At 32.7% G+C, this 14,092-nt stretch overlaps 1 protein-coding gene and 1 long non-coding RNA gene across 9 annotated transcripts in view; both read right to left on the bottom strand.

The window, feature by feature from the left end:
* LOC107612426 lies at nt 321–1,188 on the bottom strand. Of its 2 annotated transcripts, none has more exons than XR_002352960.1 (3): nt 919–1,188; nt 648–790; nt 321–533 (listed from the first exon to the last, which is right to left on the bottom strand). It is a non-coding gene; the product is annotated as an uncharacterized LOC107612426 (long non-coding RNA). The 2 variants fall into 2 exon arrangements; XR_001613750.2 differs by having other exon boundaries at nt 648–784.
* Nucleotides 11,859–14,092, bottom strand: part of LOC107614303 (naringenin 8-dimethylallyltransferase 1, chloroplastic) — a 60,706-nt gene continuing 58,472 nt past the window's right edge. For all 7 annotated transcript variants that reach the window (XM_021109852.1, XM_021109850.1, XM_021109851.1 and 4 more), the window contains 4 exons: nt 14,017–14,088; nt 13,826–13,921; nt 12,737–12,841; nt 11,859–12,141 (listed from right to left, as the gene is read on the bottom strand). In XM_021109852.1, coding sequence (XP_020965511.1) covers nt 12,100–12,141; nt 12,737–12,841; nt 13,826–13,921; nt 14,017–14,088 — 315 coding nt within the window. In that variant the 3' untranslated portion in view covers nt 11,859–12,099. The remainder of the gene's footprint in view (nt 12,142–12,736; nt 12,842–13,825; nt 13,922–14,016; nt 14,089–14,092) is intronic.

The following is a 14,092-nucleotide window of genomic DNA, read 5'->3' as shown; positions in this document are numbered from 1 at the left end:
AATATCTCAGACCATTTTCAATTTAAACTCATTTTTCAATAAATCAAGCTTATTTCCAATATTATAATCCTTTCTAGATCTCAATCATTTCCAACAAAGCCAACCAACATTTACTCAAACCCTTTCCAACGGTTTTAAATCCGAGTCATTCATAAATCTCAAGCCATTTTCCAACCCAAATTAACTTTCCATCATATCATTTTTCAATTCTCAAATTATACTTGATAAACATGCAAACCAGATTTTCAAATTAATCTTCCACTCACTATCTCAATACCAACTCAATATTCAGAAATAGCCACAGTTAAGTAAGCAATCACATTCATTCAAAGCAATTCAGTTCAATTCGTAAGACTCCATAATCACTAAAAATAATTATTTGCTTAAATATCAATTTATAACAACTCTTAAGAATAAAAATAAGTTTAATGAAAACGCCCCTACCTCGAAAAGTCGAATCCATAAATTAAATCTGTCACCAGAAACCCTTTCCCTCAGCCCCAAAATCAATTGCAGCTTTAACTCCAGCAACTCTAATCATAGCATATAATAACTGAAACTCAAACTTATAGCAATTATCGTGACAAAACCTCAGTGTAAGATAACGGAATAGCAACTAAAGGGGTTTCGAGGCGAGAACAACTTACTGAAGTTAAGAATAAAAGAAGGAACGGCATAGCAGCAGCTCCGGTGAGCTCCAGCAACGGCAGCTGTGGTTGGTGACTACCCAGATGGCAACGCAGCTCGAAACAGAACCAAAGCTAGAATCAAATGGGGTTTGGAACTGCAACTGCAGCAACATCAACACCGAACAACAACAGTTTATTCTGACATAAATTAAAAGTAACATAAAATGGCTTTTAGGTGAAACTAAAACAAATTATCATGGTGAAGGAAGCAAAACAAATTCAGTCTCACCATGAAGAACAGCAAACTCCACTGGAACAGAGGCGGGCAAAATGGTGAATGGATCCAGGTAGTACAGGGCAGAAATCGAAGCATGATTTCAGCAATGGAAGGACAACTCCACTTAACTTCTACGCGTTATCCTTGAGCTCCATGATAACATCCTCAATCAACGGCAGTAAGGCTTCGATGACGGTGGCTAGGCAGGACGTGACGGCAGCAAGCTCGCTTCAACGGCTCCTCCTTCCACGTCTCCTTCTCTCTCGTTCGCTTCAACGATGGCAATGAAGATCCTTCCAGCGGCGGCGTGCGATTCTAACGGCAACGGAGGCACGGATGGCGGCGACAGGTTTCATTACTGACAGCGGCGGTGACTGGCGCGAGGATGGCGGTGCTGCGACGGTCGCGGCGATGAGTTTCTCCACGGCGACAGCTCCCTCGCGAACGCGTCTATCCCTCTCCTCTGCTCGCGATTCGCAGCGGTGATGACGTGCGGCTCGGCAACGGTGATGGCTCCAAGGCGGCGACGGTGACTACCCTTGGCTACTGGCTGCGTTCCTCTTCTCCCTCTCTTCTCTTCTCGGCGACCACGACGGCTCCGTGGCAGCGGCGCGACGAGCTGGATGGTGGTGGCGCAGCTCCCTCCCCTCTTCTTCTCCGCTGGCGCCCTCTCTTTCTCTCTTCTCCATCTCTGTGCATGTGTGTGTGTTGGGGTTTCAGAAAGGAGAAGGGGGTAATGGCAGCTGGGAAAGGAAAATTAGGTTAGGGATTTGGAATTAGGTTCCCAATTTGGGAATTAGGATTAGGGGTAGTTCAATCATTTCACTAAAATTAGGAGTAATTGAAAACCAAGAACCAATTTTTAATCCACTAATAATATTTGTGAAAATACTATTTAATTATCAATTTATAAATTATTTTCAAATAAATACTCTAATTCAATAATTAGAGATAATGTAATTAATTTTCTTTATTCATAAAAATTAAAATATTAAATTCTAAAATCTCAATTCTTTAAATCAATTTATACAAAATTCTTATTATTTTGCAATTACTAAATTTTATAGTTCAAATATAGAAAATTATCTAACAATTATAAAATTATACAAAGATTCTAATTTAATTATCAAAACTTGATTTAATTAGCTTTAATTAAATAATTTCTAAAATTAAAGTCTTTAATGAACAAATAAATTGAAATCAATTTAGAATAAGGCTTTTCAAAAGTTTTGAGTCTTACATCCTACCCACCTTATAAAAATTTTCGTCCTCGAAAATTAAAAGAATACACAAGGTAATATAAAGAATCAGTACTCTATTGTCCAAATGCTTTTTAGATAAGAAAATTTAGCATATTACAGGAAATATTACATGATTTTAATACCTTTCTTTTGAATACTCTAGAAAAACAAAAAATTTTGGTATATATATATATATATATATATTTTCAAATAGTAGATAAACCATAAGACTTAGAAATAAAGGAAAAGCATGGTGTAAAGCAGAAGTTACAAAATAGGGTCAAAAGAAAAGGGGTTACATGGTGTCAACCTTGAGGGTTTTAACATAGCTCACTATCACAACTCCTTTTGATGTCACATACTTATAGGCTTCACCTTTCGCATTCACGAACCGTGTCCTAAAGAACTACCGTGTTACAAGTTTCACCTTACACCTATCTATCTCACGTTGCTCCGACTACTTAGCTAACTTGTTGCGAGTCGTCATTTTATACGAATTGAGCTACCGAAAACTTGAATATCTTCTCAACAATATTCATTTCCTGAAGTTTAAACGTCATAACCTACGGCGTTTTTAAACTTGTCCAAGTTCACCTTCTCAACTACTAGTTATTCCTTGAAAACTAACGCTTTGGTTTTTAACTTCTAGGGACCACGTGTGACATTGAGATAAGCACCAGTATATTCAAGGAGTTACAAATCTAAGGAAAAGATGAATAAGTGACGAGGATAAAATTTATATAAATTTAGGAGGGTGCGTAAGATTGCAACTAAGTAACAATTTACAGGCACGAAAAAATGTTCTGGAAAGAAAATTATTTTACATCTAAATAGGAAATTTGAATCCAAGAACTCTATAAGAAATAAGAAAAGTAGTGATGATTTAAATTGAAATAAGTTCAAGCCAAAACAGAGGAACATTAAGTTCACAAAAGAGGAATAATTGAATTAACGACATCATTTGCAAAACTCAAAAGTATGGAAAAATCTAAGAAAGTATGATTTCTCATTCTAAAAAGAAAAAATATGAAATAGATATCCTTCAAGAGAGGTAACAGAAGCGTAAATATTGGGTTATGTTAAAACAAATTCAAGTTAAATTAGATTTGTGCAAAACTTGAAATAATGAAATTAATTGAGCTAAAAATGTTGAAAAATCTTAAAAGATCATAATCAAACAAGAATATGCATAAAAATTTATATCAAACTTAGAGGTAGAACTAAATTCTATTCAGAAGAGAAAGTTCGAGGTAAATTAGTCAATAAAAGAATACTTAGTACGTTATAAACAAATAGGTTTCGATTGCATAAGAAAGTTTTAAAGCTTCATATCAGTGAATATATGCTAAGTTTCAAAACGATTTTATTGAAATTTAAAGTAGAGCTACGAATAGAATCCAGCAAAAGAACTAAATTGAAAATTTTTTTCTATGGAATCCGAAACAAAAACCTTAGAACGAGATTATAAAAAGTGGTATGTTGTACCAAAATAAGTTTGAAGGTTGCTCAAAGGAATACAAATTTTGATAAAGAAGAATAAGCAATCAAAATGGTGTTTTACAAAAACTTGGAGAAATATTTGAAATTATAAGTAAGCAAGGATGTACAAAAACAAGAAGATGTACCGAAAGGAAAAATCAAGTTGTAACCCTATGAAGGAATAAATTCACTTTCCCAAAATAATTACTAGAAGCTTTAATAAGGTATTGCGTCAAAACAATCCAATTTAAAATAAATTATATGAAGTTTGTCAATTAGAGATTAACTAGAATAGAAGCAAAAATTTCTTATCAAGAATCTTAGAGTACATAATCAAGTAAAGACATAAATAAAAATTTGAGTAAATATTGAAGGAGAATCAAATTATGTTCAAGGAAAGAAATCTAATGTAAAGTGTTCCTATATAGTTAATAAGAGTATAGATAGTACCTTTAAAAACAAGTATGTTTTTAGCTACATAAAGGATTTATTTATTTCTTGTAGGAAAGTACATGTAAGACCAGAGATAGTCATATCCAGAATTTAAAGAATGGTTACAGACAAGATCAGATAAAATAAAAAGATCAAAACTCTTCTCAACGAAGATTCTGAAACAAAAACTTCGAAAGAATATTACTAGAATTGTTATCTCATACCAAGACAAACTCGAAATTTTTACCAAGGGGAGTACTTTATTCATTTAGAGGAAAACAGGATCAAAAATTGTAACCTGTGCAAAATACGCATAAGTTGTAGAAGGCGAAGTAGAAGAACCAAATTACACAATTAGCTTGCTACGAATCGTAACTCTCACGGTTTCAAATCACTCAAGTATTAAGAATTATGTGTTACGCTAGAACAAATTTAAGATCGAATAAAAGGATACAGAATTTATAAAGAAATGCATAAATAATAACAATGATGGATAATCAAATCTGGTTCCAAAAAGAATTGAAACAAGGAGTGAAAAAGATGATAAATCGAAGAATAAGCAATACGCGCATCATGTGGCATGACTAAAGCACCTACCTTCGGTGTAAACTAATCAACGAATAACATCTGACGTTTTTCAAAGAATTAAGAACCATTGTCATGCGAAACAAGTTCAAAACCAACTCAAAGGAAAAACTCATGATTCGTAGAGAGAAATATGAGCAACGTCAAGGATAAAGGTTCCAAATGATTTCAAGTGAATAATCAGGATTATAATCAAGCAGAAATATATATATAGAAATGAATAAGTATCACTAGGAACAGAGTCAAATCATATCCTAAAAGGAAAAATCTAGAACAAGAAATTCCAACATAAAACCAATAAAAGAGAAAACGGTGTACTAAGCTACACGACACGAACAAGATTATACGTCAAAACGGAACTAACTTCAAAAATTAATTTCTAACTCTCCCAGAACCCGTGAACCGCATCACTTATTAATTCTACTTTGTCCATGATAACCCATTAACTTTACCGTACACGTAAACCATCAACATTAAGCTGGCCAGACTTAATATCAACATATATGCAATGGTAAGCTAACAGCGTTAATCAAAAGACTGTCATGTGCATAAAGCTCTAATTCTCATCATTCGGACAATACCTATAACATGACAGACACTCAGAGTATGCAATTGAAGCATAATCGGTCCATTCCTCAGGCTCTACAGGAAAGACCGCTCTGATACCATAATGTAACACCCTCACTATCAGAAGTCACGTTTCCGGCTGCGCTACTCTGATAGCAAGAGGTATTACGACTACTTTACATACTAAATATTAAAATAGGAGCCTGTGACTCGACATTGTATCGCTGATTTTTTTGAAAACCGGAAATAAATACTTTATCTTAAGAAAAATGCAAGCAGACATAGATTCATATATAAGACTCCTTACATAATATCTCATAATATAATATATACATATAGAACATACAACTCCTATCCCTCTTACAAACTTGTAATAACAAAGACGAGGGAAGAAAATAATCTAATTAACACAACATCATATAAACCAAACTCAGTATAACTCTTCTTTATCCCTCTTCGTCTGGTTCTTGAAAAGGTAAAGCTGTAGGGGGTGAGAACCTAACCACACGGTCTCACCACGAAGTTTCAAATTTGTCATAAGAAGATATCTAATAAGAAATCAGTTTCCAAGCTCAGTGATTATCATTGCCTTATGAATCTTTTAAAAAACCAATAGGTAATCGTTCAAAACCTTTTCGAAGAAACAATGTTAAATCTTTTAGAAATCCAAAATCTTTCTTTTCTTATAAGAAAATCTCAATCAGAAACCAACCACGCAATCAAACAACACAATCATTAATTCAACACCAAAGTTTATTCTCAAATGTAGCACGCCAGGACAAACACAGGCAAGACAGATAAGGAAAGCACAAGTAGGTAGCAGTTACAGTAAATTGTTCAAGTAGCAGTTAAGAACAGTTTAGCAATTAGGCAGACCAAAAAAAGTTCAAACCCAAGCAAAGCATACAAATGCATATGATGCATACCTGTCCTATGGCTGATGAGGATCATCTGTCGGTTATCCAGCCAACCCGACAAGTCTGAATTGTCCTTAGACTGTCCCCCGACGTGCATCTCCAAGAGTCTATGCATAGTTTTTTTTCTCAAATAATCAATATTGCTCAATGGGGGTAACATTCCCGGGAATTTATATAGTGCCTGGTCACACTTACGTCGTAGGATCAACAGAGTATCGAGTTTTCAACCTGGTACACGTGGTGGCAAGCCACAGCACTTTATCCAAGGAACCTCGTATCTCAGATAATTCAAATTCATAAGCCACATCTTATTTTCAAATTCATCAGTTCTACATTCTCAACATTCTCAACATCATCATCATTCGTCAATCCATATCTCATTTTCAAATTCATTTAAAAACCATATTTCAAAGAAAATCCTCATCATCCTCCCTTCCATTCCATTCATTAACAATCCCAATTCAAAACATAAATTTTTTTTTTGATAAATAAAGTAATCTTAAACCATATAATGCTTAAAATTAAACCTTTTTAAAATAATTACTTCAAATGAAACTTCTATTTTATAAAATTTCGGCAGCATCTCCTCTAAAACTCAGACTCTGCCACCCTTTTCGAGTCCCAACAAAATCATTTCTCAAACTCCTTTCAATTCAATTTCAAAAGTCAGACCAATTTCAATATCTCAGACCATTTTCAATTTAAACTCATTTTTCAATAAATCAAGCTTATTTCCAATATTATAATCCTTTCCAGATCTCAATCATTTCCAACAAAGCCAACCAACATTTACTCAAACCCTTTCCAACGGTTTCAAATCTGAGTCATTCATAAATCTCAAGCCGTTTTCCAACCCAAATTAACTCTAACATCAAATCATTTTTCAATTCTCAAATTATACTTGATAAACATGCAAACCAGATTTTCAAATTAATCTTCCACTCACTATCTCAATACCAACTCAATATTCAGAAATAGCCACAGTTAAGTAAGCAATCACATTCATTCAAGGCAATTCAGTTCAATTCGTAAGACTCCATAATCACTAAAAATAATTATTTGCTTAAATATCAATTTATAACAACTCTTAAGAATAAAAATAAGTTTAATGAAAACGCCCCTACCTCGAAAAGTCGAATCCATAAATTAAATCTGTCACCAGAAACCCTTTCCCTCAGCCCCAAAATCAATTACAGCTTTAACTCCAGCAACTCTAATCATAGCATATTTTGCAATTACTAAATTTTATAGTTCAAATATAGAAAATTATCCAACAGTTATAAAATTATACAAAGATTCTAATTTAATTATCAAAACTTGCTTTAATTAGCTTTAATTAAATAATTTCTAAAATTAAAGTCTTTAATAAATAAATAAATTGAAATCAATTTAGAATAAGGCTTTTCAAAAGTTTTGGGTCTTACAGTGCTGTGCTATCTTGGTAAATCCATAGAATGTCACAGAGGTTACTGCTTCTATTAGTTATGCATTGGATGTGCCAGCTAATGAAAGAGAAAAACGGCATTACAGATGCCAACATTTGATACTTTCAAGTTGCTAATAACGTACTTTCTATATTGTTTTGCTGAGGACAATGGTCTAATGCATCTAGTTCTGATGAAGTAAAAAACAGAAGCACTTTTTGCTCCTAAAATGACCCAACAGTATGACATCTAAGATGGACAATTCAACCTTGAGAATTTGTTACAAAATAATGGTGGAAAGATACCCACTGGCAGACTTGTTAGCGTGAAATTCAGTAAGAGGGAGGAATTATAGAGAGTGACATGGGCGACGGCAAATTGCAGCGTAGCAGAGCTTTCTGGAGAAGATGAAATCGGTAGCAACAACAAGGAAGAAGAGTTGCGCAAAAGGGGAGGAATTATGATGCCGTTGCCAAACCGAGTGTTAACCAGACTACGAAAATGGCGATGGACCTCGGACAAAACAACATCACCGCCAAAAAAGATCCAAGCAAAGGCGAGGAAGTAGGCTAATGGAGGCAGCAGTTGGATGAAAAAAGGTGAGGAGGCAAGTCGCATATTGGGAAACAAAAGAGTTTGTGTCAATGACCAAGCAAATGGTCCAATCAAGCTAACAAACTTGGAAGATTGATATTCGAAATAAGAAATCTTTGATGAAATTTCATGATAGGATTGAGGTACTTTTGAAGCACCTTGATTCACTTGATGAGGACCAAGTCATGTCAGAAAAAGAGGAAGACATCTTGGAGACTGAAGAAGAGGAATCTGATGCCTAGTCTTGCTCCCTGCTACCATTAGAAGTTTGATACCTTGCTGTCTCTAAATTCTGAATTTCGTTGACTATTTTCTAGTTTCATTTGAATACTATTTTATTTGGGATGGTTGTAATAACTCTAGACCTTTAACTTTGTTAATTATGCCTACTTAGCTTGCTATTTTGCTCTATTTATTGATGCCTTTGCCTGCAAGTTTCCCTCCTTGATAACAAAAGGGGGGAGAAAGTATGAAAATGAATTGAAACAATATTTGTTTCGATGCTATTTCTATTCTGATCAAAATGAAGTGTGTAGCTCTGATTATGAACATGGGCTATACATGTTTTGAGCTCTTGAATTGTTATAATCATGCTCTGACTAAGTATTTGAAGTTTTTGTATATTTTGAATATTGGCATTCTTTCTATGAATGGATTGTTCAAATCAGGTTGATCAAAGCAAATATTCAGGAGGAGTTTGGTGATCAAAAGAAAGGGAGAGTCTCATGTCAAAGGAAAACACCAACGGAAAGTATCTAAAACTCATCTCATTTTTTTTTCAATTCATTTTATAATGTTTGTCATCAAGAGAAAGATAATTAAAGTGATGAACAGACATTATTTGTTATTTGTTTGTATGATTTTATTGTGTTTGTGTGCTGAAAATTCACACACACAGGCCCAAGGTAAAAATAACCAAGGTCCTTCAAATAGCAAGCCCACACATACAAATCTTGACCAATTCCAATTCAACTATAGCAACAATCCAATCCAAAATTGAATGGCTGAATCATGAGAAAGAAAGAAAACAAATAGGCCTAAAGAAAAGATCCAAGCCCGTTCAGTAATTCCACCAAAAGCTCACCATTCAGAAACTTGAAGAACCCCAAGTTCAACTCAATTGATACCCATTTAGCTTCCACCGAAAGCCAAACTCTCGCTTCTCGCTCCACTCTCTTTCTCTTCTATCACATCACTCTCTGAACAAAGAAAAAAGAAAGAATAGAAAAGTTCTGGGGCTAGGTCTCGGTGAAGAACAAAAAGTTTGTTACCAAGTTCAAGCAAGTTTCGGGATACAACAAAAAGGAAGATTGCATCCGGTCGGAGCATCTCAAGGCTGATTTCCTCATTTAAGCTACACCAACAAAACTGTGAAAAAATCTGCCAAGCCTCAAGTACAAATCAAGCTACCATGAAGAAAATGAGGTCAAATATGTTCAGAAGCTCATCTACAATCCAAAACCAAACTTGGAGCCAAAGAAAGAATTCACGGTCAAGATCAAAAGAGCTTGAAGAAAAAGGATGAAAGAGAAGGTATGTTGCATGTCAAAGATTTGACTTTCTCTCTCTCTGTTCTGACACCGCTGCAAAGTATGATGCTAGAGAAGAAGACAACAAAGGAATTGAACTTGCTTCAACATTGGAAGCTTCACTCTTCTATAATAAGAGTGAACGGCCAATGGTTGGAGGCAAGAGAGAAAACAGAGCACTGAGTTCAGTTCTCATAGCTTTCTAAGTTGTTCTAAGTTATTCTCCTTCATGGTTACTATGTTGTATCTCTATTTCTCACTTTAGTCTGTCTGAGTCTCATTGAAAAAGGAAAACATGGTGAGGTTTTGTAAGAAAAAGCACTAATGAGAGGAAAAAGGCAGAGAGTTTAAACTTGGAGAAAAAGCCAAAGATATCTCAGAAATTCTTTGTATATTTTTTTGTTTTGTGTCACGAACATATGGGGATTCTCTTAATAGATTACAATCACCAATTCTCCCTAGGATCTATCCAATTCTGGGACAAATCCAGATTCTAACCCAATCTGAATTTGACTAGGACTCAGCCTAGATTTCAATAGTGAAATTCTGTCATTGTTGTGACGAAAACTGGATGTAGGCTACATTGCACTGGGTAGCTAAATCAGGATACATTTGTGTGTCACTTTCTACTCTCTTTTCTATTTCTGATTCTGCAATCCAGGAGATAAAAAGAAAATATCTCCTAATGTGATGAGAGACAAAAACAAAGTATCTCCTAAGTTTTCTTGATTAAAGCAAAAATTAAAAGTTAGCATAAAGGAAGGCCAAGATTCAACACCCTCTTCTCTTAGCCACTGATAACCATCAAACTGAAACATGTGCATTTTATAAATTCAGAAACTTCTGCATTCTATCCAAATTCAAATTCGTAAACAATATTGATTTTAGCAAAGAAGGACAAAATTATTCATTATCACTTTATTCAATTGCATTCTATTCCATTCAATTCAAAATTGTTAAAGAATGAATCGAAATACTATCATAACAAGAAATAAACCAAAAATTATCCATTATATAAATTCAAATTCAGAAACTCCTACATTTTAGAATGAACAAAAAATATTATCAAAATAAAACTATTATATATTACCAACTGAACAAAAAATTGTGTTTATAAACAACACTGGTTTTATTAATGAAGAATGAAATTATTCATTATCATCACTTTATTCAATTGCATTCCATTCCATTCAATTTAAAATTGTTGAAGAATGAAACTAGATAAAATTAAGACTGATCCAAATCTCGTCCACTTGATTTAATTCAGAAGAATAATCGTAATCGCTCTCATTTAACTGATTTGAACTTGAATTATTCATTGTTTTGATATAGAAGAATAATACGAAATTCGATTCAGAATAATAATACGTTATTCAAATGTAGATCAAAATTTGAAGAGAAAGAGAATAAAATCAGAGGAGAAATACAACGAAAACGAAGAAGAAAACAAAAATCTGAAGAGAAAGAGACAATAATCAGAGAAATCAGAAAAGAAGAAAAGCTTTACGTTGAAGAAGAACGAAGAAGAAAGCTTTACGTTGAAAAGGAAGCTTTACGTTGAAGAGGTTTACATTAAAAGTCTGTTATAAAGTTTACGTTGAAAAGGTGGCGCGGCGCATGAGAGAAAATTACAATTAGTTAGACTAGGTCAGTGAAATTACTTGGATGCAGAGTATTATTGTAAAATTATTTGATCATTTCAGTTATTCATAGTTCGAATATCTAATATTACTATATTAGGTCACAGTCTAATCTAAGTCTTAATTGAGAAGGTTAGTCGAATATCTAAAATTCTTGGTTGATGAAGTAACGAGTCGAATTTCCAAAGGCTTAAAACAATAATATTTATGGTTCTTAAACTGACAGATAATACCCTTTTGTACATTTATTTTAATAATAAAACTCTAAAATAGTATTTTAGAGGACTAGATATAAGCATTTTAGTCCTTTTCACTTATTTTAATTAAGAAATTCTCAGTTATGTATCAAATCACAATTTGTTGATATCTCATATTTTTGTCTGACCTGATTTGAAGTTGTCCAAAGATCTCTTAAACAATCTTACCATTTAAAGTATCTCATGTAGCGCTTTTAAAATATATACTAACATATAATTCAAATAATCATATTTGTTCTTTACTCTTTAGTTCAGAAGTTGTTTTATATCAATATGTTAAAGGATCGGATCTCTAAAAAAATGATGTTTATTATAAATAGAAGAAAACTCTACAACTTTTAATGGTTACCAAAAATCAACTCTAGGAAAGTCCAAAAGTCTATTACTTTCTGAACTCTCAACAGTGAGGCATAGTCCCAACATCAATCGAAAAATATGAAACACATCAAATTTTGAGCTTATTGATAGTCTCCATGGTGACATGTGATAAATGTTGAACAATTTATAGAATCAAATATCATTCCATCTTCATCGAACAAAAAGTACAAGGAAGTTTTCCACAGAAAGAAACTGCCAATGGAAAAAGACAAATTGGTAATAAGTTTTTCATTGTATATATATATATTCACAATTGTCATCAACATTGAGTTTTCACACACAATAACTTTATGTATGAGGTATATTTCAATTATTAAGTAATTGAATTGATAAAGTAGCTAAACAATTAGCACCTCTCCTTTTTTTTTTTTTTTCTTTTTCAACCCACTTTATCATTTAATCCATAAGGCACCCTAAACTATCGGAGCTAGGAATAATTATAATATAATTGTGTATGTGCCAACCTTCTAGCTATAACAAAATTAGTGAAAACTACTATAATATTCTTTAGATTTCTAGGAATTTATTGAGTAATTATAGCTTGGTCATTCTTTGGAGGGAAAAAAGAAAAAGGAAAAAGAGAGACAAAATAAAAGAAAATCTTTTGTTAAAAATAAATTTAATTCTAACTACTTTTTGTTTTTGAATTAAACAAATATATATGACCTTTCTTTACCAAAAAGAGCACATGATTTATATATATAGTACAAAATTTATTATGAAACAATGTATACTCAACTTGAAATAAATTCCTCAAATCATTTGATTATGTAAAGTTTTTTCTTACCACAAAGATAGCCATATAAAAGGATTGTAGCGAATCATTGTTCGATAAATCTACGGAATTTGCACGATACCAAAGGATTATGGACATGATGAAATGTGTCACAACCTAACAAGTTGAAATGTTACTGAAATAATGAATAACTTAACTTTTATTTGATATCAATCAACTATGACAATAGAAGAAATTAAATCAGTAAAGAGAACCATTGGTTTTATCTATGTACAGAAGATTTTGTAGCACAATGGTTTCTAAAATAAATATTACTACTCTCTCTCCCTCCCTCTCTTCCAAGGTTCCTAGGAGAGGAAATGCAAATAGATTTTTGACCTTTCGACTCGAAGACATTTATATCCTTGAGAATTTGAAAATATATTTAAGTCCATGACTTTATTGATTTCTGAGTCTAATTTGTCCTATTTTAAAAATTCTCTCACGTGTGCATCCAAGTGAACAGAGGGATCGATCTATCCAAATTTTAAGAAGGTCAAGGACTTAAATATATTTTCAAATAGTTAGAGATTTAAATATTCGCAAACCAAAAGGTCAATGATCTATTTATCATTTTCTCTAATAATTAATAATAATAAGTAAAGAGAAGAGGTGGTGGGTATGGTGATGGGTGGTGGTGATGGCGACCATGTGGTACGAAGAGTTGGATGAGGAAGAATCGATGGTAAAGAATTATGGATTCAAATGGTGATGGTAAATAATTGGGAATTGGAGATTGAGATAGATAAGTTAAGGTAAAAAGAAGAACTAAAGAAATTTAAATAATATTTTAAGATTTAGATAATTTTATCAACAAAAATTTATCTTTCATAAATACAAAGTTAGTTTTTTTTTTTTAGGTAAATTATCAGAGTCTTAAACATTCGTGGGTAGAAACAATCGTTTGTTAATAACTTTCTATCAAATATTTAAACTAAAATAATCATAATAAGATTACTGAATATTACATTATCAAAATAAAATTCTAAATAAAAATATTTATTTCTTAAGTTCATTGATCAAAATTTTACTACATGTCTAAGTAAACATTTGTATATGATAAAATATAGTTGTAAATTGCATAAGTAAATAGCACATTACCGTAAAAATTTTGCTCCATAGGATAGGAGATAATGCTCCCATTATAATAGCAATTCCATATGTCATTTGAAGGAGCGAAATGCAAAACCAAAATACCTAGTAGAAGATGAAACAAATAAAAAATGTGGGTATATAAATAATAGCACAAAAATTTAGTATTCATATATTGCATGAAATAGAAAAATATATACTCGTCTAGGACCCAAATGTATTGCCAAGGTTTTGTGACCTGCTGCTTTATCCCCTTCAATGTCAGGTATATCCTAT

This window comes from Arachis ipaensis, chromosome B08 (genome assembly GCF_000816755.2).
Source record: "Arachis ipaensis cultivar K30076 chromosome B08, Araip1.1, whole genome shotgun sequence".
In the NCBI taxonomy this organism is placed as follows: Eukaryota; Viridiplantae; Streptophyta; class Magnoliopsida; order Fabales; family Fabaceae; genus Arachis; species Arachis ipaensis.
This window is presented reverse-complemented; position numbering and strand designations above follow the sequence as displayed.